The following is a 27,103-nucleotide window of genomic DNA, read 5'->3' as shown; positions in this document are numbered from 1 at the left end:
ACATTTACTGCGATAGCACGCAAAATGATTTGGCAAAATTACCATTTTGATCTGATTTCAGAGGTGATCATCAGAAAATTCATTATGACTTGTCAGTCTGTGACTGGGAAAAAATTTAAACATGAATGTGAACATGAGAGGAATTTTAGATTATCCGCAGTGTTAATTAAAACTTCAAATATCAGCATTGTTTGCATCAGGATTCCTGGGGTCCCCTGCTCATTATTGCTCCATGTTTTTGACAGTTATTCAGTGGTGTGATGAAAACAGCATCACCAAGGCCGAAAGTCACCTCAGGAATGTGCTGGTTGCTGGAATTTGTAGTGAATTTTTGTGGGAAAAAAATGTTTATTTTAAACGATATGGCTAGCCAAATGAATTACGACTAAGAACTCAATATTTATATAGATGGGACATTTATTGTATCTCTCTACAACAGTAGTTGTACAATATACATTGTTACTATTTTTTGTACTGCTGCAATATAGCAACTTTCAGCAAGTTTGGAGCCTCCACTACTTCAGGAGTCGTTTTTCCTAAAGCCATGCCGCCATGTTCATTTTCTGTAAATTACTCACAGAACTAAATAATTTACAGCAATGATCTATGCAACATATTTTCTAAGATTTGATGTCATCCGTTGACAGATAATTTGGTTAAAATATTACATAGGCATAAAAAGCAAGATAATAAAGCAGACAGAATGTTAATAGCTTCTGCATTTGAAGAATGTTTGTGTAAATGAGTATCTCTTTTCCAGGTCTTCCATCAAAGAGTACCAAGGCAACAAAATAAAATAAACAAATGACAGAAGATGGGAGAGAATGTGCAGAAGATTCAAGCAGCATCGAAAGACTCATAAAAACAGACCTTTGGCAAAATGGCCCCTCAGCACGACATGCGGTAATAGTGTATTTGTTTGAGAAGCAGAGACAGACAGACAGAGAGAGAGAGAGAGAGAGAGAGTGTGCACGTGCTCTTACCTATAGGTCAACGCTTGGCTGGTGTTGTGCTATGTTATAAATCAGACAGGATAAATAATGTCCATCGTATTAGCAGTGAAGCAGTTGAGACAGGGTGATCTGGGAGAGTGGATGGGTTTAGATTTATGATCTTTGGAACACAGAGGCACTGTGGTAAAGAAGACTGGGAGAGGCCCGCTTACTGAAAACCAGCTGTCTATATACGCACTGTCCATTACCATACAAGCCCAGCCCTTGAGAACACTATACTGGATGTTTCTGTCAGCGTAAATGTCAGATGGACAAACAAATGATCTCTAAATACATTCCCTCTGAAAAGGGTTGTGTTGATCAGATTTTGCCAGAATAATGAACAGGATTTATATTGAATAGAATTTGAGCTGTAATAACTCTAGGTGTTAGTCTTATGAGGGTGCTTATGAGAATCAGCAAAGAATAAAAATGATATTAAAATTGTTTTGCTCTTTATTTCTTTGCCACGTTAATCCCACGGAACATTATCCCATTATTGCTATGCGCATATTTGGGAAAAATTAGTATTCAAAATGTCTGAGGAATTGGGCCAGTTCCAAAACTCCTCTGTGTTCTCCTTCTAAGTAAACTTGTTCCTTTGGCCAAAAATCTTAATAGATAGGATAAAATCTCAGTAAAGTATTCAGGTGTTGTCCGCTTAGTATTGCTTCAACACAAACAGACCTCTTAGACCTGGTTACAAATGAAATGAAAGGATGTAAGATGTCTCATATAAGAACAACGGGACATTGCCAAATCATCCAAAAGCTTTAAATACACAGTTAACCCTCCCTGGTCATGAGGGATGAATTATATATTCTCATTTTGGAAAATCAGGAAAACCAACGAAAAAATACCGAAACTTTTATACACCATGAGTGTAATTTGAAATGACAAATTGTATGAGTGGTGTCCAAGAGGTTATATTATAAATACAGTAACTAAAAAAGACAGTTGGAACTCATTAATGGTAAGGGGGTTTCCTGATGGAGTAGAAGGGGGAAGAAGACAAACTAGACCCACAGATAGAGGCTGAAGCCCCCCCCCCCCCCCCCCCCCCCCCGTCATTCTTTACTCGTCAGCTTAGAAAAACTGGTAAGCAGCTGTGTTTTCATCCTTTGCGAAAGAATTTAATAAACAGTACAGGGATGAGGCCTACCTGCTTTTAACAGGACTTGCAAAAAACTCCCCAAAGGATAATACGACCCTTAAATGTTTCACCTCCTGTTGAAGGGTCTGAAACTTGGCTACAGGCACCTCCCTCCCTTAGTGTGTTCAATTCCAAATATACAGCCATTACGGTTGTTTATTTGGATTGTTGAAAATTGTGAGGCTTAGATAATTGGTCAACATGTTATCACATTGTTCTTATGTCTTACAGTCTTTCAGAATCAGTGAATGTTCTGTAATTTAATTAATCTACTTTTGAAGTGAGTGGTTGTACAACTGTTTGTTATCTGTATTTGTTTAATACGTTTTCTTTGTGCATCTGTGGTAAGAAGTGAGGATTGCTGACAGTGCACACACACACACACACAAATGGTCCCATACTGTGAGATTGTCACAGTTACTAGAAAAATAAATGCATAGCATCAAATTTGTTAGCAATGACAGTGATTCAAAGTTAAAACAGTGAGGAAACTGGTCTTAAACTGTATACAACATTTGCCAAACTAACAGCCAAACATCACCCACCTTCCTGACAGACCAAAACACAGGCTTTTTCTGCATTGACAAAACCTGTGATATGAGTACCACGGATAATTTCAGCGCCTGACTTTCAGTTATGGGTGTCTGAATTCAGTCAAGGGACTCTTTCGTTACATTGTGCAGCTAAATGGCTCTACAGTCACTGACCATAGTCAGTGACCTGAACTGTATAAAGAGAGAAGTTTCATTAGACATTTTAAAGGCTGATGAGGATAGAGCTTTGTTAAATTCCATAGAACCTCAAAGGAAATAAAGATCTGGACACTCAGTGAGGTAAGTTAATAGAAATAATAATAACAATACTTGTTGACAATAAGGGTTAATATGAACTCAGACACTAAGAAATGTCGGAATATTGCATGAGGTTGAAAAAAATCAACTATAGTTGATCTAATTGATAAATATTTATCATTTCAGTAGTTGAGAATATGTAAATAGAAGTTATAAATTTGTTGTGTGTGTGTGTGTGTTTCATTGAGTTTCAGTCCAAGGTGTCTCTAATGACAGGACCCCCTGGTGAGCATGCCTTTATGCTGATAATTTAAAGGGAATCAGTGAATAGACATTTAGCATTTTCAGTGGTTGAGAATATGTAAATAGGAGTTATAAATCTGTTGATTTAAAATATTGAATAAAGACTGGCACTCCCCTGCTGGCAACTTCTTAATTTTATTAGTTAATGTTGTTCAGTAACTGTGATTTCAGGTGTCCAGCTTCAGCCTTCAAGTGATACAGAGATATAGGGAGTCTACTCCAGGCCTCACTTTAGATAACACACACATTTATGTGTTTTCCTACTACAGCAAACTTGATAAAAGAAAAAATGTGCATCCAACCCAAAATATTAATGTTTACAATATGATAACAGGAAGCTGTAGTACGCTCAGCATTGCAAAGAGAGAAAGAAGTTAGGACAGTGGCACACAGATATTTCTGTACTTCAAAAGAGAAAAAAAAGCACAGACATGGCACCAGAGAGCCTTGTTAAAGAAGATTAATGAAAGAGCTACTTTAGTGGTTCCACTGTATGCCACAGGGCCTTAGGGGGCACCGAGACTGGTGAAGTGGAGCTTTGCATGCCAAGATTTCACGTTTACATCATCATGTGATTCTTACAGGGATTTAGAGATTTATGTATTCAAATAACATGTTGACAACCCTATGCTTTATTTCATACCCACATTTCCCACAGTTCTCTTCACAAAGTATGCTTACCCTCCACAGAATGGGCAGTTTATTCGCCCTCAAGCGTAATACTTACTCTAACATCATTAGCTTGTTTGAATGGTGGCACTGTATTTGATGGGAACGTTTTCCAGGTCCAGAATTGGGCAGAAAAATGTATTTAATATTGGATTGGCATGATTATCATCACAAGAACACTATATATGGACCCAGTGAATTCTGTTCATTCTAGCTCACATTTCATTCATAAATTTCACAAGCTGTTTTTGGTCTGGAAATGGAACTATTCCTGGAGCTGACCTTATGAGGCATTTACAGAAAATAAAAGCTATTTGAAAATGTAAAATCTAAAAATACCTTCAGTTCAAAAGTGTTTGAATTTGGTTAGAGAGTAAGCATAAGATAAAAATGTCAGTGAAATGGCTGTATTCTCCATTTTCTCAAAGGGTCACATACCCATTGCAACCCACACACTTTTCAGTGGGCTGATCACATACCTCAGGCAACCTCTAACAGATTCACTGTTTCACCATGTGTATCAGCACACAGACACACACACAGACACAGACACACGCACACACATACACACGCATCATGAGACGTCCTTTCAAGTTCCAACACTAGTGAATCAGAGCATAATTACAAAATCAGGCCTGATTCAATTGAAGAGCACGTGGCCTGCTGTATACTGACCATCCACATGTTTGGGCTGAAGTAAGCAAATACTGTACATACCATTCGTTTAGACCTGCATTTCTCCTGACACTGCACCGTTTGAGAACATTTTGGGCTTCAGTGGCCTTAGATAAGACACAAAAACAACTCCTCAGCTTAGCTTTAGGGAGTTATCAGTCACTGGTGCAGAGAATGGGAGAGGGGGTGTGGAGGGTTGGTAGGAGAGGGAGGGTCTGTTTCCTGTCAAAACTGTGATAGGGCTGACAGCAGAAGGTGGTGGAGATGGGTTCATTCTTTTCATGCTTTGCTATATCTTTCCCTCACCTTTGACAGTTTCAGTTTCTTCTTCACACTATCTGATTCTAAATGCCTGCTAAACTTATCACCCATTCCCAACTTGTATACTGGTGTATAACGAACGACCACATTGCCAAGTTCTTCTCTTCATCATACAAAGCTCTATCAGGACCTAGTGGCATCTAATTACCATGCCTAATCACATTAGATTATATGGTGATACAGTGATAATATTACAGGATTGCTTTTGGAACACTGCAGTCACTCTGAAGTAACACTTCAATAAAATTACTGAAAGATCACACTAATAACACATAATAATGTAATACATATAATGTAATACATAATGTAAAGCCAATCAAAACTGAGGACTTATCTAGACCATGGTATAAACACAGTATTATTTATATATACATATATATATATATGTATATGTGTGTGTGTATATGTATATATGTATGTATATATATATATGTATATGTGTGTGTGTGTATGTATATGTATATATGTATATATGATAATATTGTTTTTTTTCTGCTGCTGTTGCAGTGTAGCTGTGACTCACAGTCTGGGTTAAAGCCTAGGCTGAAAACAGAGATGTGCGTGCATGTGTGTGTGTGTGTGTATGTGTGTTTTAATGGGTTTCAGCCCAAGGTCTCTCCGATGACAGGACCCCCTGGTGAGCCTGCCTAATTGCTGATATTTTAAAGGGAATCAGTGGACAGGACAGGCTGAGTGATCAATGGCCAGAGAGGAACTCTAAAAGGGCAATGCTCTTAGCAGCAGATGTCCATAACCCAGGAGACATGCTGTGGCCCACTTCTGTGTCCTTGAGGCATGACACAAAAACAGCGGAGCACAGCTTAACCGGAAGGCTTTGGCTTTTCTCTGATGGTTCTCACTGTTACAGCCAAATACCGAGCAAAGCTGATCATCAGTGGCACCAAATGGAGATTAAAAATTGGTCATACTATAAATACAGTGTGAGACAACACTACCTCACCAACATTTGATAGTGAATTTCTTTTACAGAAACCTGTAATGGTTGGTTTTCCATTGTTTACCTTTTTTGACCGTTACAGCTTTGTGAGCAGGAACAATACGCTTACTCATCAGCTTGGTGGAGACAAAAAATGCCCGATGCCATTATAGCTTTGGTGAGATAAAAGATGTTATGGGAATAAATGTCAGAGACTTTGATGATGAAGCTGAGGCCATCTGGAGTGTGTGGCTGCTAGGAGGTGCTGGTAGTGATGGAACACTCATGCTCTCCCACATGCCCTGTTCTGCAGCTGTTATTATACCCCAAGGCTCTGTGTGTGTGTGTGTGTGTGTGTGTGTGTGTTAGTCTGAATGAGAGACTACATCGTATCTCAATTTCACCCCCTTCTAAGCTCCCCAAGGACTCATCAGCTCTACCCCCTTACTCAAATAAAGTTCATGTCACTGTCAGCCCAGACAGTTGGACACAGATATTTCCTGGTATTTATTGGTTAGAGAATGAGATCCGATTGGGCATATGGCTGCTTTTAATTTACGTCCCAGGACAGACGCCAACTAAGTGACTCTGGTCCACATGAATAAATATATGGTTAATGAAGCTGTATTATCAGATGTTGAATTAGATATATGGTAAATGAGAAGTATTAAAAACAGGACAGTACTTTTATGAATCAGTTAGAGTGCTGTCAGGGAAACTGCTTTCAATCAGTGTGAACAGGCTCCTTTATTGGCCAAATCGGAGTTAATATAGGCAATAAGTGCCAACCCCCTCGTATTATCATTGCTGATATAAATTATTTCAAACATCCTGAAGGCACTCTGTCCTTAACTGAATCAATATTTCCAATGGTGATAAATAATTAAATACACACTGGCATGGAGAACAAATATATCCATATATTCACCAAAGGACAAAAAAAAGAAGTTTAGCTGTTATTAAAATACTATACTTTACAGTCTTCAGCCTCAGATAGGTTTTTGATTCGTCAGATCTTTTTTACTTGCCATTTGATAACAATGATTTGATAGGACACAGCATATTTTCAATCCTAGTTCATCTTTTAACAGAGATCCTTTTAGTCCTTTAGTTTAGACTGCTCCCAGTGGCCAGCCACCATTACTGCACTGAGTGCTTGGAACCATTTTAACTGTCATTCGGAAGAGGTGTACTGCTCTCTTCTGGCCGCAAGTTGGATTGTATAAATCAAGGGATTCAGTAACAACCAAAACTTATCAGAATGTTTAAGAGCTAAAAAGCAACACTGAGTGCTACTAATTGGTATGTCTAACCAAACAGTGTACAAAATATATTTAAAGAGTGAGTGTTTGTGTCCTCCCTTAGACTAGGATAATGCAAATATCTTGGAATATATGCCTATACATTTTAAACACTGTATAATAACAACACAATGTAATTCAACTGACCATAGAAATGTACTACCTCATAATTCGCCTGTGATTCTACTGTACTGTCAATATGTAAGAAAAACAGCACTGGTTTGCTTGTACTTGTCACGCCTTCAAATATCTGATAGTAATTTTTAATAAAGGAAAAACACAGTATAGTCTGTGTCTGGTGTTGGAAGCCTTTGTAGACAGGAATATATTACATTTTAAAAATCAGACTGCCTTCACTGGTTGATTTTCCCCCAGTGAACTATAAGCAACTAATTCAGAGGGTCAGTAACTCATGACCAAGCAGACAGGTAGACACTGGCACTAGCCATCTCCTTCAGTAACTCAAAGCTACTCTACATAAAGCCTGTTTTCCTGACAATTTCACATACACACACACTCACACACACACACACACACACACACACACACAGTCTTATTTCTGATGCACAGCAAGTTTTAAATGTCCCCCCCCCCCCCCCCCCTTCACATACTGAAGGATATTCTGCCGCTTACAGGTATAAATACAGGAACTGTAAAGGGACTTGTGATCGTAAGAACATTCACGCAAACAAACTGTTGAGTTAATTAACTAATTTTCATTTCTGTTTCTTTCAGATAATCATCAGATCAAAGACTAGTAGGAATTTAAAAGAAGTAAGATTTATGATGGCAGACTTTGTAATTTTTTTCTAGTTCTTTTCTAGCCCCTAGTTTTAAGCCGCTAAGCACAGCTGAATAAGTGAGGCGATGCAGCACACTGCTTTTAGGGTGTTTTAATGGAGACACTGATGAACCTTATCTTGTGATGAACTACATTAATTTCCATTGTTTCTGGCTCACAGCCAGACTTACAAAAGAAAAAAAAAAGTATACCAATATGCAACCGTTGCAAAACTAAGGTACATTATTTACATTCCAGAAACATGACAACAAAACAAAACAAAACAAAATTAAAGAGAATAATAACAGTGCAGGGAACTGAAGGGAAGGGGTGAATACTGTAGCCTGAAAATGTTAAAGTGAACTTTTCAGCTCTGTCCTGGAACAATAAATCACACCTGACTCTAGCCCACAGACCCGAGTGGGCGGGGCCAGAGCACAGATGACATTTCAGTAACATCTGAAAGGAAAAAAAAAAAAAAAAAAGAAAAAACAACAAAAAAAACTTATTAAGGAAATATTCAGTATTACTCAACTTAAGATTTCAAATAGACCAGGATGTCAAAAATGTCCTGATCTCAGTCCTTTTTCTTATTCTGTCACAAAATCATTAGATTCCAAGTCCCACGGTGCATTGCAATAGCCCCCTTTAGAGAAGCAGTGATTTTCTCTTTGACGTGTCTCCTGCTATGCTCACGTCCTACAACTGAGCCTGCCACGTCCACGAACCATTACTATTGAGATGTGGTTACCATGGCATCCGTTAGTGCCCGTCCACCATTACAGACGTACGATAAAATACAAAATGTTTGAATCATTACTTGTGTGAATAGAAGAGTGTGGGTGTAGTGAGGGAAGGGAGGTAAAAAGGGGGCACAGATGAAAAACAGCAGAAAAAAAAAGCACACTGAAAGGGAAGTCCTCTTTTTAAGTGAGATGGTGAAAAATGGTGAAAATATTACATTTCTGCCAACATGTGCTGTGACTATTTTGTTTAGACATCTTCGTGGAGCCGAGAGGATTACGGGAGGAAACTGGACAGTGCTGGAAAGTGAACAGTGCTAGAATGATTTTACATTCCTCTTCTTTTGTCCTCCTTCGCCTTTGTCTGTCCGTTATGTGATACTGATTCAGGTATGTTAAGCACTGGGCAGACAGACAGACAGACAGACAGACACAGGGTCTTGGGGCCTTAATGCAGTAGTGCACAAAGAAGAAATAAAATAAGGACCATTGATTCCAGCAACCATCACATCTTTCCCTGCAGCCTGAGACCACCTGTTTCATCAATAATAATAATAATAATAATAATAATAATAATGCTTTGAAGATGCAGGAAATTATTGCCTAAGGCATAATCCTATACATTTTTTCAGTACATACTTTGTAAGTGTTTGAGGAAAACATTCCTTGGATCTGCTACTTTTTTTTTCTTTAAAAAGAATGTACATTAATCTATTTTTTTTCTCTGTGTGCCTTAGTCTTTTTGACTCCTTTTTCACATTTTCGATTTGTTTTGTTTTTTTTTCTCCTTTTTTTAGAGCTTTAATTCATTGGCAATTTTGGAGGCAATGTTCTTAAATGCGATGGATGTTCCTGAAATTCGCTTGAAGCGCACGCCATTGAGCGAGAGGCGGGGCAACTTGCAGACCTCCATTTCCCATTGGACGAGACTCTCGGCGTGTCCATCGCCATGTACGCAGAGGAGTAAGAAGCGTTCACGTTGCTCGTAATCGCAGTTGTTTGCGTCAAGGACCTTACGTATTTCACGCATCATCTCGTTGGGCTCCATGGATGAGGTGGTCTTCATGCTCCAGGTGAAGCGCAGTGAGCGGGGTTTGGTGTCCTTTTGCTCCTCCTTCTGATCCCCAGACACATTACGACTGTCAAACAGAAAACAAGCAGTCAGACAGGCTCAAATTTGACTGCGTGTGTGTGCGTGTGTAAGTGAGCTGTCTGTGTGTGTTTGGAAATTTATGACCTAATATGTTGAAATGAACCCACGATGACCAAGAGTTTATATCATGAAATCACAATCTTGACAAAAACAGAACTTTCCAGTTCTAGCACTCTCATTTTATCTCTGCTCATAGCTAACCCTTATGTCTGAAATGGTATTTCTGGGAGATATTCCAGAAAGCAGGTTTAGCGAAACCTCAGAGTTAGTTAACTCAGAGTAAGTAGTAAACCTCGTAATAGAAGGGCCCTATGGCTTCATTCTCCTAGCAAAACAAAGCCATAGGGCTCTTCTATTAGGAGGTTTACTACTTATTCTGAGTTAACTAACTCAGAGTTTTCACTAGATCCTCTTTCTGGAACATCCCCCTGTTGGCATAACTTTTGTTGCATGGCTTGTTGAGACATTCAGCTTTTTAAAAAGATCCTCCCAGTGTATGTGTGTGTGTGTGTGTGTGTGTGTGTGTGTGTGTACATGCATGCGAGACAATGGCTATACACACTTGAAAATACTAAAAAATCACATGCTAACTGATCCTGGATGTGTGTAGACGTGTAGTAACTCAGATAATATTCATTCCTTCATTGTGTTTTGCCATGCTTCACACTGTCATGCAGGGGGCGCAACTGCACATATTCATACATGCAATTGTTACACGACAGCAGACTGAAAACAAACCAAAAACCATTTGTGTCAAAGGCATGTTGTACTGTTACTTAACAGCATGCTGTGACCAGTCAAGTCCCAGGCTAACTCTAACTCCTATCAATACTAATTTAAAGGAAAGTAAAGTGATCTGACTTAAATCCAGAGCATTTATCAGTGCTTCGTGATTGTCTAGCTCCTCTACATAGAAGCTGAGCTCTACAGAGGACAGATGGAGAACGTGTGTAAGATGAAGGAGGAAGCAACAGGGAGACGACTGATATTGGGGTAAAAACACACATGAGGAGAGAATGGGGAATCTGAGCATCCTATCTCACCTTGAGCCCTCGTATCTGCCATTTCTCTCAAACTCAGCGGGCACTCTTTAAAAACGAGGGCAGGGAGAAAGATAAACAAGAGAGAAAGAGAAAGAGAGAGGAACTTAAATTTCACTGGTATAAGCAATAGAGAGAGAATAATCTGTTCAGATAGCCCCTAAGAGAAAAGAAGAAGTTTGTTTATAGTTTGAGGGTGAAGAAAAAAGGCAGTAGAAAGATCTGTAGCTTCAATTTCCTGTTTGTGTGGGAGAGGATATTGGACATACTCTCAGAACTGTCACTGTGAGAAAACAAAGGTAGCACTTAAACGAGAGGAGAAGCAAGGAGATTCTGCGACTCCATTTCCTGCTTTCTACAATTCAACTTCCTGCTCAAAACAGATCACATGCAGAACAGGGCCTGGGGCAGTCCCACGTACAGACATCTCATAGAAAAAAAGAGAAAAAGAAGGGAAAAGAAGGACAAAACAGGGTTATGCGTGCGTGTGTGTGTGTGTGTGTGGTCCATAAGGAGAAAATATAATGTGCATATAATGTGGTTACCCCGCAGAGAACGCCCAAAATGAGATTCCATTTGCATAAAATTACATTCCACAAAATTACTTTTAAGCTCCTACAGAAAGTCACAGAAACTCAGATTAAACTGACAAACACAAAAACACAGACAAACAGCACCATATTGAAAAGGGTGACAAGAGACCATGCATATGAAGAGTGTTTTTCTTTAGCCAGGTATGCAAAACTGTTTCTCTGTTCTAGGGTTAGGGAAAGAGAGGGAAAAGATGCTTGAACAGTTATCAGTCACCAAAGCAGTGTTCAACAACTCGTGTACTGTTGTTCATATGAGCAAATTTGTTGTTTTTTTTTATGTTGGCTTGTGTTGACTGCAAACAGTCCACAACATTAGTCACCAAAATCTAAAATAGTGTGAAGCCAACATACTGGAAAAGTGCTTAGGATCACTGTGATTGTCAGCATTCAGAACTATGTTGCTGCTACTCTCCCTAAACCATAACAAAAGAAATACATTATTCAGTCTGAATCCTTAGACAGTGACTAGAAAAGTAGCATAGTTTGCTATGAATGCTAGCATAGTCTACTGCATGCCCGGTCTTGCTGATCTGAAGAATGTCAAACTCTGGGTGAGTGGGGACAAAAAGCAAGCAGAACTGTATCAAAGCAACCATCTCTGAGGTTGGTCTGTTATGCAGAACACCTACTCCAGAGGTGTGGACCCTCAAACAGTAAGATCTGGAAACCTGAGAAAACCCCTGACATTTAGTTAATTAACTGCAAACACGCTTCATCACGCTCTGGGTTTAGATTCTTTCAGGATGTTTTAGGTTTACGATTCTTTCAGATCTTCAAATGGTGGGAGATCTGACTCACTCCTCAAAGACTCAACAGTCAGATTAGCTTTATAATGGCCTATTCATGTGATGACACTCATTGGTGAGACTAGGCAATGCTGTCAAAGGCTGTCATACTCAAGCCACAACAATCACTCAACCTTCACAAGACATTTCACATATGTCTGTCCATTAGCAAAGCTACAAACAACACAGACAAATGTTGCCATAGCACTAGTGTGAAGGGTTCCTCCAGCAGAGAATGCATCATAGAAAACACAGGTTAATGAGGTGGAAACAGAATGACTGAAAGCCATGATGACCAAAGACAGGCTTATCACCCCTGTACAACTGTGGTTTACCAGGGATGATTTGAGTCAAGATTAATAATCTTAGATCACAAAAAAGTTTTGAATACGTCTGAGTCAGAGCAAACTGTACATGTGTAGCGCCCGGAGAGGTCTGGGAAGAGTTGGCAAGGGTAAGGTGGAAAACAGTGGGCAAATTCTACACCTGTGGAAAAGCATTGGACTAGCAGAGCAGGGCGAGAGGCCAGAACATGAGGGGCGGAGACAGGACTTCTCAATATGTTGATCTTGGTACCTGAACTCCATCTTGTAACGAACCACCTCTCAATCGCCACATCTGTCCGCGGCCAAATTTAGTGCCCAGTAAGGTGGCCTGAATTGCACAACCAACCAAGAGTGTGTTTGTTATCTGACCGCACAGAGAAACCAAACTGCAAGAATTTCAGTGGTCCTTAGCCAAAGCAGACTGACAACAGGCTGGAAATCCAAAGAGCAAAAAAATACAGTAAAATAATACCAAATACTATGATGCACGCAAAGTTCAAGTGAACGTGACAAAACAGTGTAATATGAATCACAGATTGCATGTTGATATGAATACATGACTGAATACTGTAATTAAGTCCAGTCAAAGGTCCATGGTACTTGATTACAGGAGATGATGATGATAGTGAATACAAAATCAGAAAACACATAATCCACATGGAAAACAAAAACAAAATATTGTGAGATTCCTAATCCAAACAGTGAGAGGTGTATTAATGTGTGATGATGCATAATTCCGCCTTGTGGAAAGGCATGCATGGATCATTAGTAGAGTCTGTCTGGTTCTGCTCATCTACTCAGAGGACAACAGACAGAGGTCTGAAAACATGCTCAAATGGCACTCTGACTGAGACGCAGGGAGACGAGGGTTAAGTGTCAGGCAGTTCATTCAACTTTTTTTCACACTTTGTTAAAAAAACAAACAAACAAAAAAGTAAAAAATTTCAATCCAATGCCAAACTTCTTGATTAATAATTTCACACAAAGCCAATCGCTGGTCCTACCTTTTTGTAAACCTGAACGACATGTTTCTACAAAAGAAAAAAATGTAAAAAGGACATCAATTAAAATCTAAACTCACGGAGAAAAAAAAGGTTTGAAGTACAGAATCTAGGCAAGCTCAGAGAAATAAGCTGACGACTTGCATTACTGTCCTTGTGAGAAATTTAGCACCTTCATGTTATTTTGGGATGTAGGCAGTGTTGTTAAAGTGGCTGATAAACCACTGACAGGCCTCCTAAACCAGTTGACAAAACTGATGACAAAACCAAAAAAAGGCCTGAGCTGTTCCAGTTAGCTTTAGTCTACAAAGGCTTTGTGCTTGGTCTTTGTAACTTATGGACACATACAGCCAAGTTAAAGGTATTATTTTACCCAAGCACTTAAATAAATGAAGAAATATGTAATGTTAGACAAAATGTAAGAGACGAGCAATCAAATTATTTTAACCACCAGATTATTTCAGATCTAGAAGCTGAAGTGGAGCATATAGTGGCCTAAGCAGGTTCAGGGAGACTAAACAAAAGTCTATTATGTAAACTGCATGAACACTTGTTTCTTACTCCATTTTAATGTTAAATGCACTGAAACAAAGATAATCACCAGCTTAAAAATCCAGAACACCCCTGACATGTACTATGGTTTCCCTTTTTTGTGTGTCTTTATTTCACGAGAAAGTGTACATTCATTGCAGTTTAGGGGTCATATGGATCTCCTTGGGGACTCTGTGAATAGTGTTTGTTACCCGGTACTAAAACATCTGCTTCAACCATTCAAGGGCTTGATGATTTGTTGATCAGTTGAATCAGGTGTGTTTATGTGAGTTATACCAACAATGTGCAGTGCACTGGCTCTCTAGGACTGGAGTTAGGAACCTGATGTAGGCTGTATGGATGGATGTGTAGATGGATATGCTCAGCTAGGAACAGGAATCTTACCTGCGTGTGAGCTTGGACGTGAGTTTGGTAAAGAGGTTGGTGGAGCCACGGCTGCGTGACTGGGAGAGGGGTGTTGCATCGTGGGAAAGGGTTGGTGATGCAGGTGGTCCATTATAAGTGGCAGTGCGCCGCTCCCTAAGTTGACCGCCATGGAAGGTGCTACGGCTCGCTGTGCCTCGTGGGAAACGGAGGCGGTCTGGGGGCGTGGCACTGCTGATGCTGTGGGTGGAGGCTCCAGGGTTTCGTTGACTTGGTGCTGTTGCAGTACTGAATAGGGAGAGGTCACATTGACACAGAGTACACAAGACACATAAACCAGCATTTTGTTAGCTTCACCATTAGACCTACAACTCTTGAACAATACTATTATTGCATCAATTCATTGTTCATAAGATATATCACAATCACATTAATAATTCCTATGCTAATTTCACTAAACTTTCATTAGCTCTAGCAGTATTATAATTTCACTTACAATTCTCTCTTGCCGTTACCATTATACAAACAATCCATTAGCTACACCACTATTACTCTAGCAATTCATTAGCCACACATTTATTATACTACCAATTAATTAATTTCACAAGTAATAGTTTTACACGAACAATTCATCAGCAACACTATTACTGTCACACTACTAATTTATTACCTATGGCATTATTACCATTATGCTAACATTTCATTAGCTACACCACGGTTATGCTAAACCGCTATTGCTATCACATGAATGAATCATTAGTCATGTCGACATTACACTAACAACTCTTTCCCTACACCACCATTACTTATTTTTTCTATATAACCTTAGATATTTGTCTCAGAGCAATGCAGAGAAAAGATGTATATCTGAAAATTTCCCTCCCCCACAGCATAATGTATGGCAGTAACAAAAACAAGTTCTTAGTGTCAACATCTGCCGCCATTTGTATTCCTGGCAAGCCCACCACCAGTCTGGGGAGATGAGTGTAGGTTGTCTGGTTGTCCTTGATCTTTTTTTCCCACTCTCTCACACCAGCTGGACAATTCAGTAAAATTTGCATGTGCTGTTTGCTTTGTTTTGTGTTATTTTCACTACCCAGATACGACATGGCATTAATATTCACAAATAGAAGATTATGAGCAACTTTTATAGGTGTGATTAGCTCTTCTATTGGTCTGTTCTATGTTATCAGTGATCATGTCCAATAGGATTAGTGGGTGCAGTGACACGGGAGGAGACATTAGCATAGAGGGCCGGGAGTGGGAGATGCAGGACTTCTTCAGACGTTAAAACACAAACAGGCATCCTTCAGTGCCGCCTCACTGAAACAGTCGAGGTGCTACAGGGAGTGAGAAATGGGCGAATCCCGGGAGGGACGCACTGTTGGGTTAAAGATGGTCGCAAACGCAGACAGCAGAGAGGTCAGTGGTCATTAGAAAGAAAGGAGCAGCCGAGGGGAAGGGTGGTACACTCAGGTTAGAGAGAGAGAGATAAGAGACAGACGCTGGAGTTCTGGTGCCCTTACTTGGGCCTGAAGATGTCGGTGGCAGCGGCCTCGGCTGGGGGCAGCGTGGCACGGCAGGAGTGGCCAGAGGCCGACAGGGATACGGCTTTCTGATGGCGCAGGCGGACAGACGCAGAGGAGGCAGTGAGAGCGGCGGTGTACGCCGACGGGCTTGTGGCACACGCCGACATTTCGCTCAGACTGGGCAGCGCCACACAGCCCAGGGGCAGAGAGAAAGTTCATTTTAACAAAGCAAGAGCAAACAGAAGAAACATAAAAAAGGTGCAAAGTAAGATCGTGAAAGAAAAGCCAATAAGCTGGCCTTCCACAGTGGCCACACTCAGCATCTCCCTCAGGTCGGCGTGGCAAGAACGTTGAATGAAAGTGAACAGTGTAGCAGAGGTAAGGGGGGCAGGGCAGGGCTAGTTATTGTGACATCTGCTTCCTGGATAAGTTAGCTATAAGCCAGCTCCGCAATTATTTGTTTGATCCAGGAGCACTCAAGGAAACTATACTGATCTTTGATCGACATATCATGTTTATTTAAGCACATATCCTTGCAGTTCAGCATCCCACCAGGGACTAGAGACGTCAACTTTATATTTTGAGTCAAATTACCCATTCGCATGGCAGGCACCTAAGTCTAGGTGAGTGAAGCCAGTCTTTTCATGCTATAAGCTGCTTAGCATCACCAAACAATGTAATGGATTTGGATGAGAGCACACAGCACTACACAGATACCCATCTGTCAGTGATCACTGACAAGCATTGACAGTGAGAGGGACTAACCCATAAGCCGCATGGAACATGGTCAGTTACGTTGCTGTGAATTCTTAGCCAGTCAGCAACTGTGGCACAGCCGTGGTGTGAACTATGAACTCCTGATAAAGCATATCACTTTCTACTGTGAAAGACTTGTTTACCTAGGTGAGCTTCTCAAAGGCCCACACAGAGTTACACCAACACCAAACTTCATATTGAGTGGCGTATTGATTTTGGCTCAACTCTCACATTATGAGAATGTACTAGTGTGAGATGTGAGACAGAGCCCAATACTGATAAATGATGTTGTCAAGCTTGTGGATGCCCTCTGAAAATCATTTAACTAGCACACCTTCTTCGAACGCACGAAATTTGTGGTGCACTGTGCTCCTGGAGGCAATGCCATTTCTATAAATTCTAAAAAGACACGAAGATGAAAAGTAATAGTGCAAGGATAGCTGTACATGAGTGTATGAACTCTAGGGTTGGAGGGAGGGAAGAAAAGGTCCTTTTTCTCAGTTCTCACAAATGACAGCTGGACTTCTCACTTCCCAGTCTGCTGTTATTGAGAGAGGTTCAATGTGAGGTGATAAACCCCAGACCTGAGAATGTTTTTCAGTTTAGGTGCATACCTGTTCTCTTTGCCGTTCTGAATGACTGAGTGACGGTCTGCAGCGTTCCTCTCACTGCATACGTATGTGTTCCTTCTGGTCATCCCACCAGATACTGAGTTCTGCAACCGGAGAGGACAGGCGTCAGACATGCTTACTTCAACCAACAAGTATCACTCAAGTTAATCTATGTTCACTGACACGAGCGTTGTTGCATCAGAGAGAGAAAGAGAGCAAGAAACAGTGAAAAGATGAGTCACTTCAAGTGATCTGTTTTCTTTATGTTTACGTTATCTCACATGTCACAGTGAACAGATATATTAAAGCTATTATAGTGTGAAAGTGCGCTTACCGGGGCTGTGGAACCCTTTTTGCGGTCAGGAATGTCAGCCTTGTTGGGGTTGTTGGCATTGCCCAGCATGGGGCTGGGAGGGGCCATACCACGGCTCCCAGATGAGCTGGACTTCCGCGGCTGGGCAGCCCCTTCCTCTTTGAGGTCGTTGTCGGCTGCAGTGGTCTGGCTCCTCTTAGGGTAACCCACTGAAGGAATGGATGGACCAGCTGGTGGGGGGAGAGAGAGAAAGACAAAGAGTGAGAGAGAAGTCAAACATACTGCTTTTAATATTGTTCAACCGCCTTAGGGGAGAGAAAGATGGAGAGAGACAGATGAGGAAAACAGACAGGTCGTATGAAGTGCTGCAATGCAGTTTCCTGATAGTTTCCTTTTCTTTTTCAAGCCAGGTTGTAGCTAAATCAAAATAAACATACTGAAGAGCTATAGCAGAACCTGTGCCTTTGCTCCTTTAAAAAAACAGTGCTTACAGACAGATACTATATGATACGGTTACCTGTCTCTTGTATCAGGACAAATCAAAGCATTGAAGTGCTCACTGAAGATGGAACTTACCCTGGTCACTGTAACGACGCTGCTTCTGACTGGATGAGATGTTCCTTTGGACTTTGAGGTGAGAAGGTGATTGGCCATTATTGTGTTCACTGTTAGGCCTGGCTTTGGCCAGCGACAGATTACTGCTAGAACTAGAGTCACTGGCCTCCAACTGAGAGAGAGAGAGAGGGGGGGGGGGTGAGAAAGTATACTAGAATCTGCTATTCTTTAACAACATACATCAGACTGGATGTATTGGCTCTGAGAGTCACATATCAGAATGTCAGTCAGAGTTCTTTACAAGTTACACAATTCCAGTGGGATCATAACAAAAAATATTCTTCGAGAACCATTAGCGAAGTCCCAAGCACTGCCTAGATTTGTTAAGAATTTAACTACATATTCTCATATGGAATAAAACTACATATTCCATAACTGTTCTTAATAATAAAATGTAGAATTCTAATCCTCTCTGTGTTTCCATATAACAGGCATATTCCATTGGCAGCCCACAGGCCCAATCTGGCCTGTGAGCAAGCTCCACTGGCCAACAGATGACTGCAGTGAAATTCAAATTCTACTACAATTTGTTTTGGCTGAGTAATTTCATTGGACGACAGGCATTCCATGAGTGAAGACATGTAAAGGATAATCCACTAGAAGGCTCGCATTAAAGAATTCCAATGCACAACGCAGAGGTGAAGAACGATCAGACACTTCGTGTCGTGTGCTTGCCCTCGTGGAGTTTCCTAAAATACTTTCAGTTATACATCCTTGAAGTGGATTATCTCAGTAATACCATGGTCACTTGCCCAAAAAAAATTAAAATAAGAGCATTCGTTCAGTTTTGTTTAAGGTTTTGGACTCAGAAGCTGACGAAGAAAGTTTATTGTTCCCCACAAAAACACCTTCATTAACCTAGACCCTCTTATAAGAAGTGATAGTTTTGCGATCACTCATGTTACAAAGTATTAAAATTCAATTTGACTTTAGCTCAAAATAGGCCCACAGTAGTTCTGCTATCATGGACAGTTAGCTAGCTACATAGTGCATTTTATTCTGAGCAATGACAGAATTTTGTCATAGTCGAACTACTCAACTGCAATCCATTGAGTGGCAGACAATAGCTGGTGTGACGGTTTGAATTAATGCTTGAGGCAGTGTATGAGTTTAGAACTCCTATTAAACTTGACTTTAACTACTTGTGCATTGAAACGTTTTAACACATAGTTTAAAGCCAATCAAAACTGAGGACTTATCTAGACCATGGTATAAACACAGTATTATATATATATATATATATGTGTGTGTGTGTGTGTGTGTATGTGTGTGTGTGTGTGTGTGTGTGTGTGTGTGTGTGTGTGTGTGTATATATATATATATACACACACACACACACACAGTACCAGTCAAAAGTTTGGACACACCTTCCCATTCGGGAACACACACACACACACACACACACACACATATATGTGTGTGTGTCACTCCCCTTTTCAGCACCATAAACATCCTGCTAGCCATACAAAGTCGATAGATGCCTGTCAGCAAGCTATGAATTGCAGTCAAACTATAGGCTGCCAAAACTTTCTGGCCCATGAGCAAGGCCTGGTTTTGAAATCTGGGCCATTTGATGTTGTAATTGAATAGCCCTGCTCTTGGACGTGTGCATGTGTGTATGTGTTTTCTGTGAGTGCAGGATGACTTCTCAGCAAGGGGTGGAGCAGCAATAAATGGCTAATCCCATACATGTAAGAACACCTCACAGACACAGCTTCTCAAACCTAATGCTTCAGGACTCAGCCGCAGCAGATCAAAACCCAGGGCTTTCAAACCTATAAACCTATACAGGGCTTTCACCAGCTTCATTATCTTAAGTGCTCACTGCTGAAACATCAGCAGATAACACCCATATGACTATTGTAAAAATACACAATACAAAATACAAACTTCTTCTAACAGGAGCCTTAATCACCCTTTTATACAGTAATGTACTATTGTCCATGTAACTCATTTTGCCTTGAAATGCACTGATCAGTCTCTGAAGTGACTGGTGACATGATGCTGGCTGATAGTCTGGCTTTGTTGTGACTGCTTCTGATGGACATTATGGCTCTGGTTGAAGTAGTGTGGATAGCTGCTCACCTCAGTGGATTTTCTTCCCAGTAAAAGGTAAGTGGCGGTGATATCATCATACTTCATCCGGGTAAGAGATTCGTGGATCTCTTCTCGCGAGTAGCCCATCCCAACCATAATGTCTGAAAAGAAGAACGTAACACATAACTTTTAATTTCATCGCAATCATGTTTTTCCTTAATCAAAAATAAATAAATACAAACAAACAAATAAATAAATAAATAAAATAAAAACTTGCTGGTGGTGGACCTTAAGTGCAAAAGTGATAAAGTTCATCCTACATCTGGGAATTACAGCTATACCACACTTGTTGACAATGGCCAGAGGGCCCAGTGGAGTGTAATCGGTCATATTCCCTTGGGCAGACAAGTCAGCCAGGGCCCTGTCCTTCTCACAACTATTGAGATTCAGTTAAAGACAGCTGTCTATGCAGCTGGATTGGAGGGATGTATTGGGAGAAATATGTGCTTGCCTACCCACACAGGCAGTGGTGGGTACACTACAATATAGAGGGGGTGATTAACAAGAGTTATTTTAATGTGTTCAAAGCCATCAAGACTTTTAGAATGGTGTTACACATTACATCACACAGGAAACTGTAAATTTGTTCCCAACTTGTTCGCAGGTCATTTGAATCACTTTCTTATCAACACCTTCTGGCCTAGGTAACTGTTTCTAGACTTGAGTCAGGGTAAAGCTCCTCATCACCAGGGTTAGCATCTTAGGGTGTGCTAAATCTTGAATGCACACACAGACACATACAAAGACACAGGACTACAGAGACAGAGAAAGAGAGAGAGAGAGAGAGAGAGAGAGAGAGAGATGTGAAATTGATGTCGGTGTGTGTGTGTGTGTGTGTGTGTGTGTGTGCTTGAAGGGCAAACAGCCCAAGGCAGGGATGGAAAGAACGGGCTTTGCGTGTCCTAAACGCCATCGACCCCCTGCACTACTCAGGCTGGCTCAGCCCAGTGGCCTTGGGCCTCACTCATGAACACCACTGGCATCACGTTGTAGCAGGCACGCCAGGCGTGTCACTCTGTCAAAACTAAAGTGCCTCTGGAAACACGCACAGGAACACATGCACATGCACACACAAAACACCTCCGCCATCTGAGGCTGGACCCTCAGGGGAGGTTCCACAGCAAGGACTGGCACTGTTTGGAGATTCTGCCTTAATCAAACTCCTTAACCTGTCTCAGCATTTGGAAATCTAGAACACCCTTCTCACTCTAGCACACACTCTCTGCTTCTCTTTGTTTTAAAGTGCGAGTATGGACAATAAAATAAAATAAAAATACATTAAACAAGTCAAGATCAAATCTCTTCTTTTCAGTGCTCTGAAGACAGTGGTACAATCCAAGCGACAAGACTGGCTTCTTTCTCCTAAAAATGTCAGTTCAAAATGTTTGGCAGATGCAAATTCACATAGGATTGTTTGTCAAGGCTAATGTTTGCCTTACCTATTCTCTTTTGGTCAGAGACATCCAACTCTGGCTCAACAAAAGGCTTCAGCTCATCCTCCTCACAGCCAGCATTAATCCACCTGTCCTTCATGATTTGCTGTGAGGGACACAAAAACACAACATAATCTCTGATTGACATGCTCTCAGGGTGAATTACAGTGAAAATTAGGTTGGAATAACAAGATGAGTTAGTGTGAAAATTAGGGTGATTTGGAAGAGCAGGGAGATACAGTGTAAAAACTGAGGGTGGCACAGAGAAATGAGGTGAGAAATGAGAGTAAAAATGAGAGCGGTTTGAAAGAATAAGACTTTAGAATAAGACAATAAGAATAAGAAAGAATGTCAAAATGACAGTGATTTAGAAGAGAAGTACAAAATCTTAGAGCAGTTACACCATTAACAACTAAAAAAAAAGCTACTGAGTTAACCATATCACATTCTACAATTAATCAAGATCAAGTGTAGTTAAGAATTTAGTAGCAATTAATGCTGATTCCTATTAATAACTATGTATTGGGCTGCAGGAGTATTTTCATTAAGGGTAAAAACAATCAAACAAACAAAAAAAACCTGCAATGAGATTTTCCAGTTTCCATATTTTCTGCCAGCTCAGCTTGTTTTGCTTAGGAAATTTAATGAACAAAACCTTCAGCATGGAGGTATTCCATGAATATTCCCATGATTTCTCAGCCACTTAACTTGAGTCAAAAGTCAAAAATGTCTACTAGGATGACCGCTAATGAATCATACCTATTTGTCAGTCTCGACTTAAGAAAAAAAAAAGAGAAGTTAGGTATGAATACCCTCTTCAGTTTTTTGACCGTCATCGTGACATTCGCCCCTTTAATGACACCAACCTCATTTTGTCCTGAGAGCATGCAGTATTTAACATCATTTAACCTCTGGTCAGACGCTATGACATCGCAGTAAAGCACAAGAGAGACAGCACACGCTTGCCTAAGTGCACAGCAGCAACACTGTCTCTGCCGGGCTGAGTTACTCCATTATTCAACAGCTGAGTCCATCATTTAGCTCAAGGAGGAGTACGCTCTTACTCTGTGGCACTGTGCCCGTTGGCATGGCTCCCTTCTGAGGACACAGGATGGTCAAGGAACTCAGATACCCTGTCGTGCCCTTCATCCCAGCTTTGTAAAGCCTACTGTTCTGAAAGTTTGGGGCCTTGACCTGCAGGGTGGGTATGTTTGCTGAAGTGAATAAAGCTATGTCTCTGGGCTTAGCTACCCTGCTTATGGTAAATTAATCACTTCTGAGAAAGCGTCTGGACCAATGTTAGTGTGTAGCCAAGAGGGAGTAAAGTTGTTAAGATGAGTAAGGGGACACAGGAGAGGAGTGTGTGTGTGTGTGTGTGTGTGTGTGGTTGTTTGTGAGAGGGTGGTGTGAGGAAGTGAGGCTTGTAAAGCAAGTCTGTTGAAAGTGTAACTGCATTTTCGGCATCGTCTCTCACCTCCAGTGTGCCCCTCTTGGCAGGGTTGAGAACTAGGAAGCGTTTGAGGAGGTTCTCGCAGTCTGTAGACATGTAGAATGGGATTCGGTACTTTCCTCTCAATACGCGTTCCCGGAGTTCCTAAAAAGGGGCAGCCAAAAGCACTACTAAGCTTAAACACACAAGCAAATGTCCATTGCATTTGAAAAACACACAGACATCCTGACAAACTTACAGCAATCAACCCAATAAATCCCAGCCAAACTACCAAACTGATGACCAAGTCCATTGTGGTATTTACAATTCTATGAAGGACTTGTCCCTCATATTTGAGTAGCAGAACAGTCCAGATGACTAAAGTGAGCCCTTAAGGAAAGTGACCTCTGACCTTAAGGTTCTGGCCGTCGAAGGGCAGTGAGCCGCTGACCAGGGTGTACAGGATGACCCCGAGACTCCACACGTCTACCTCTGGACCGTCATATTTTTTCCCCTGGAAAAGTTCGGGGGCGGCGTAGGGTGGACTGCCGCAAAACGTATCCAGCTTGTTTCCTAGTGTGAATTCATTACTGAATCCAAAATCTGCTATCTTTATATTCATGTCAGCATCCAGCAACAAGTTCTCCGCCTGAGGATATGCATGAAGAGAAAGAGAGAGAGAGAGAGAGAGAGAGAGAAGGGGGGGAAGAGAATGGGTTTTCAATAGGATTTAGAGAGTGTGTTTAATTGGGACATTTGATTGAGGCTGATGCAAATATGAATGCACTCCACAGACATTACAGAGCAACTCAGCCTTACTCAATTAGGTCTGTTTCCCAAAACCTCACCTTTACTATAGTGCTAATGACGTCTTAATCACATAATGGTATTCAGTGTATTGTCATTACTGCCACTTAAGAAACTCCACCAGCTGGAGGATCTTGAAATTTTACCAAATCCTTAGTAATGGACAGCAGTGGACAAATTATGCAAAGAAATTAGGTCTTCATTAACATTTAGAGAAAGCTGGCCCTTAGCAAGTGTGAAGCCAAGAGGAAGAATGGCAAATAAAAAAAGAGAAAGAGAGAGAGAGAGAGAGAGACAGGAGTCGCTCACACATGTGGCCTGTAGACAGACAGCTACTCTCTCATCCTCCCAACTCTCATGCATCATTTAGGGTGCATCACCGTGGAAACAGAGCGTGTAATGGAGCATGGACACTCTGTGAGAGTGGGTTGAGGGGAAAGAGCTGTTCTATCACCACCCCTCCTCCAGCATCAGGCCAGCTTCCAGACTCAGAGCTAAAGCTCGTCCTGGGTTCTGCTAGCGTCATACGCAATGGATATTCAATTCAAACTGTCCAATCCACAAGTCCTGTTGGGTATTTGTCCTGGCTTTCAGATTGAGGATTGATTTCTGTCCTCTGAGAAAGAGGTGTGTGCACTCTCGAACTGTTTAAAGGCACACAGGGGTGAGTAAATGCAAAGCTCAGCAGGGCACCCAGATTTGAAGGCCAGAGTTGAGAGGCCCTGCTCAGTGCTCTGTTATGAGACAAACTGATTTGTCTGGTAATGTTGATGGTTGGGAGGAAATGACTAATAATGAACCAGTTAGTCAGCAGCAGAGTACAGTGTGAGCTCTGTGTGTGAGTGTTTGTGTGAGTGAGTGAGTGAGTGAGAGAAAGAGAGAGAGAGAGAGAGAGAGAGAGAGAGAGAGAGAGAAAGGTGAGGGTGTGAGAGTCTCTGTTAGTAGTAAGGATGAACGAAGGTCTGATTGGGGACTTTTCAGGAAATATGTGCATGCATGAAACCATGTACTGCTATTGGCCTGGTGATCTTTTTTCCTACAGACCTGACACAACTTGTTCTAGCATACAGATGCTTCCTAAGATGAACTAGGTGTGGAAGACTAGGACTAGAACAGGACTTAAGAGCAGGAGATCATCAAGGCTTCAAGGCTGACCATCTTTACTGTGACCATGGTAAACATTCATACACAAGACACTTTCCCCTTTCAATTTCAAACAACACTAGCTCCAAATATCACAAGGACATATTAAAACTATGGTATGGTGTTTTTTTTTTACGGCATCAATTTTCAGAGAACCAAATGATCTTGGAGGAACAACTCTCAAGAGAAAAAAACCCCCAAAAAACAGAGAAACCAGACACTCAGCACCCGGCTTACCTTCAGGTCTCTGTGAACGATGTGTTTCTGATGACAGTACTGCACGGCTGATACGATCTGGAGGGATGAGAAAAAAAAGAAAAAAAAAAAGTCAGACAAACAGCAGGAGTAGGAGAGAGAGGACGGAGGTCTAGATTGAATGACAGACAGTGTTTGGAGAGCACGGTGTGAAAGCCAATTAGCCACATCGACCGCCATCACCACTTTTTTCCCAGAAGGCCATTGATTAGACAAGAGGCCATGTGTCAGGTCGGCTCTGCCACGCGTCAGAGGAAAGAGAGAGGGATGCAGGGGGAGGAGAGGCGAAGAGAGGAAGAGTACTGAGTGGGCACATGCCACAGTAACCACAGGCAGAGTTAGAAGAACTTAACTTCATTCGTTGTCCCAAACAAACTGTTCCAAGTACATACTAATAAGTATTTCCTGAAGTAATTATAGACCAACATGTGATTGACTAACACACGTCAATGTATTGGACAGTTCTGTGGTGCATATGGGCTTCTTATTGTTTATAAATGTAAAAGCGCTCTCCTGTCTGAAATACACAACCAGTCAGAAATACACAACCAGGCCTGGTTCAAACTAGCACTGCATTTGGAGTATTTTTTAAAGGTTTTTCATTGATTTCTTTGACCTTCTGTCTTGTATCACCAAGCAGATGAATGAGAAAGGGAGAATAATGAGAAACTAATTAGAAGACAGAAAAGCAAAATGTCATTCTGTGGCTTTTTGTCTGGTGGCCTGTCACAGTTTGCATAGTACTCAAGCTCTGTGCCCAGCCTTGACATTTCCAAAAACCTAGTGCTGAGCCAAGACAAAACGTCATTTCTTTTTGCTCATGAAATCACATAGGTTAGATTCACTTTGATTGTTCTGCCTTTTAAATCATGGTTTTGGTGATGTCCCTTGGTACAACTTTCAATGTTTTGATTTTGTCTGATTTCCTTTGTAACAGCCTCTATATAAAAAACTCAACAGAGGCAGATCTTCAAAAAAATCGGCCTCTATTTTTCACTTTTGATACAAGAGGAATCTGGTAATTTCCTTTCCATACTGAAATCTCACTGCTCTTCCTAACCGACCCAGATAAACCGTCTCCACGGCAGCAGTGAATTGGGAAGAGGAGGAGAGGGTGAGGAGGGGTGGTAGGAGACCCCCTTTATTGCCATGACAACGGATACCCGGATGTCTGTCCCAATGGCTGGCAGCCACAGGGCAAGCCCACCAGACAGGGCTATTAAGACCCCTGGTCTCTGGAGGGTTGAGGGGGAGCACAGTACTTCCAGTAATTACTCTAAGTGAGTTTTAACTACCGTAAACAAACGCATGTGTTGTCACTGTGCTGGTTCTGCAGCTGTGATTAAATGTCCCTTTGGGTAGGTATCCTCTGCTACAGTGTTAGGCAGTGCTCCTATTGGACTACAGAGCAGCACCATGTCATTAGTTTTCTACCTGATTCAGGAGTGCCACTCCCCAAAAGTGGGGTCACTTTTTCACCTGTTCTAATATACACCCATACAGCTCATACGAGGTGAAAAAGACCCTTCTCCTTAAACATGTATGAGCCCTTCAGGTCATATTTGATTTGATGTTCTCATATACGGGGTAAAGAGGACGTATGTGCAGTTTTACTGGGGCTCAGAGTTAAAGCTTT

The 27,103-nt window shown here is 41.3% G+C and overlaps 1 protein-coding gene across 11 annotated transcripts in view; it reads right to left on the bottom strand.

Annotated features, from left to right (window-relative positions):
* Nucleotides 1-9,448: 9,448 nt before the first annotated feature.
* Nucleotides 9,449-27,103, bottom strand: part of mark3b (MAP/microtubule affinity-regulating kinase 3b) — a 41,757-nt gene continuing 24,102 nt past the window's right edge. Inside the window, exons 7-19 of one of the 11 annotated variants that reach the window (XM_030770444.1) lie at nucleotides 25,450-25,506; nucleotides 23,675-23,911; nucleotides 23,308-23,427; nucleotides 21,840-21,939; nucleotides 20,389-20,501; nucleotides 18,265-18,415; nucleotides 17,710-17,918; nucleotides 17,379-17,479; nucleotides 16,006-16,185; nucleotides 14,501-14,767; nucleotides 13,568-13,594; nucleotides 10,863-10,907; nucleotides 9,449-9,805 (exon numbers count right to left, since the gene is read on the bottom strand). In XM_030770444.1, coding sequence (XP_030626304.1) covers nucleotides 9,460-9,805; nucleotides 10,863-10,907; nucleotides 13,568-13,594; nucleotides 14,501-14,767; nucleotides 16,006-16,185; nucleotides 17,379-17,479; nucleotides 17,710-17,918; nucleotides 18,265-18,415; nucleotides 20,389-20,501; nucleotides 21,840-21,939; nucleotides 23,308-23,427; nucleotides 23,675-23,911; nucleotides 25,450-25,506 — 1,953 coding nt within the window. In that variant the 3' untranslated portion in view covers nucleotides 9,449-9,459. Of the gene's footprint in view, nucleotides 9,806-10,862; nucleotides 10,908-13,567; nucleotides 13,595-14,500; nucleotides 14,768-16,005; nucleotides 16,186-17,378; nucleotides 17,480-17,703; nucleotides 17,947-18,264; nucleotides 18,416-20,384; nucleotides 20,502-21,839; nucleotides 21,940-23,307; nucleotides 23,428-23,674; nucleotides 23,912-25,449; nucleotides 25,507-27,103 lie in introns of all 11 variants that reach the window. The other 10 variants (XM_030770450.1, XM_030770445.1, XM_030770447.1 and 7 more) reach the window with 10 other exon arrangements.

Source organism: Chanos chanos, chromosome 4, assembly GCF_902362185.1.
Source record: "Chanos chanos chromosome 4, fChaCha1.1, whole genome shotgun sequence".
Lineage (NCBI taxonomy): Eukaryota > Metazoa > Chordata > Actinopteri > Gonorynchiformes > Chanidae > Chanos > Chanos chanos.
The sequence above is the reverse complement of the archived record's forward strand: the minus strand, read 5'-3'. Positions and strand labels throughout refer to the sequence as shown.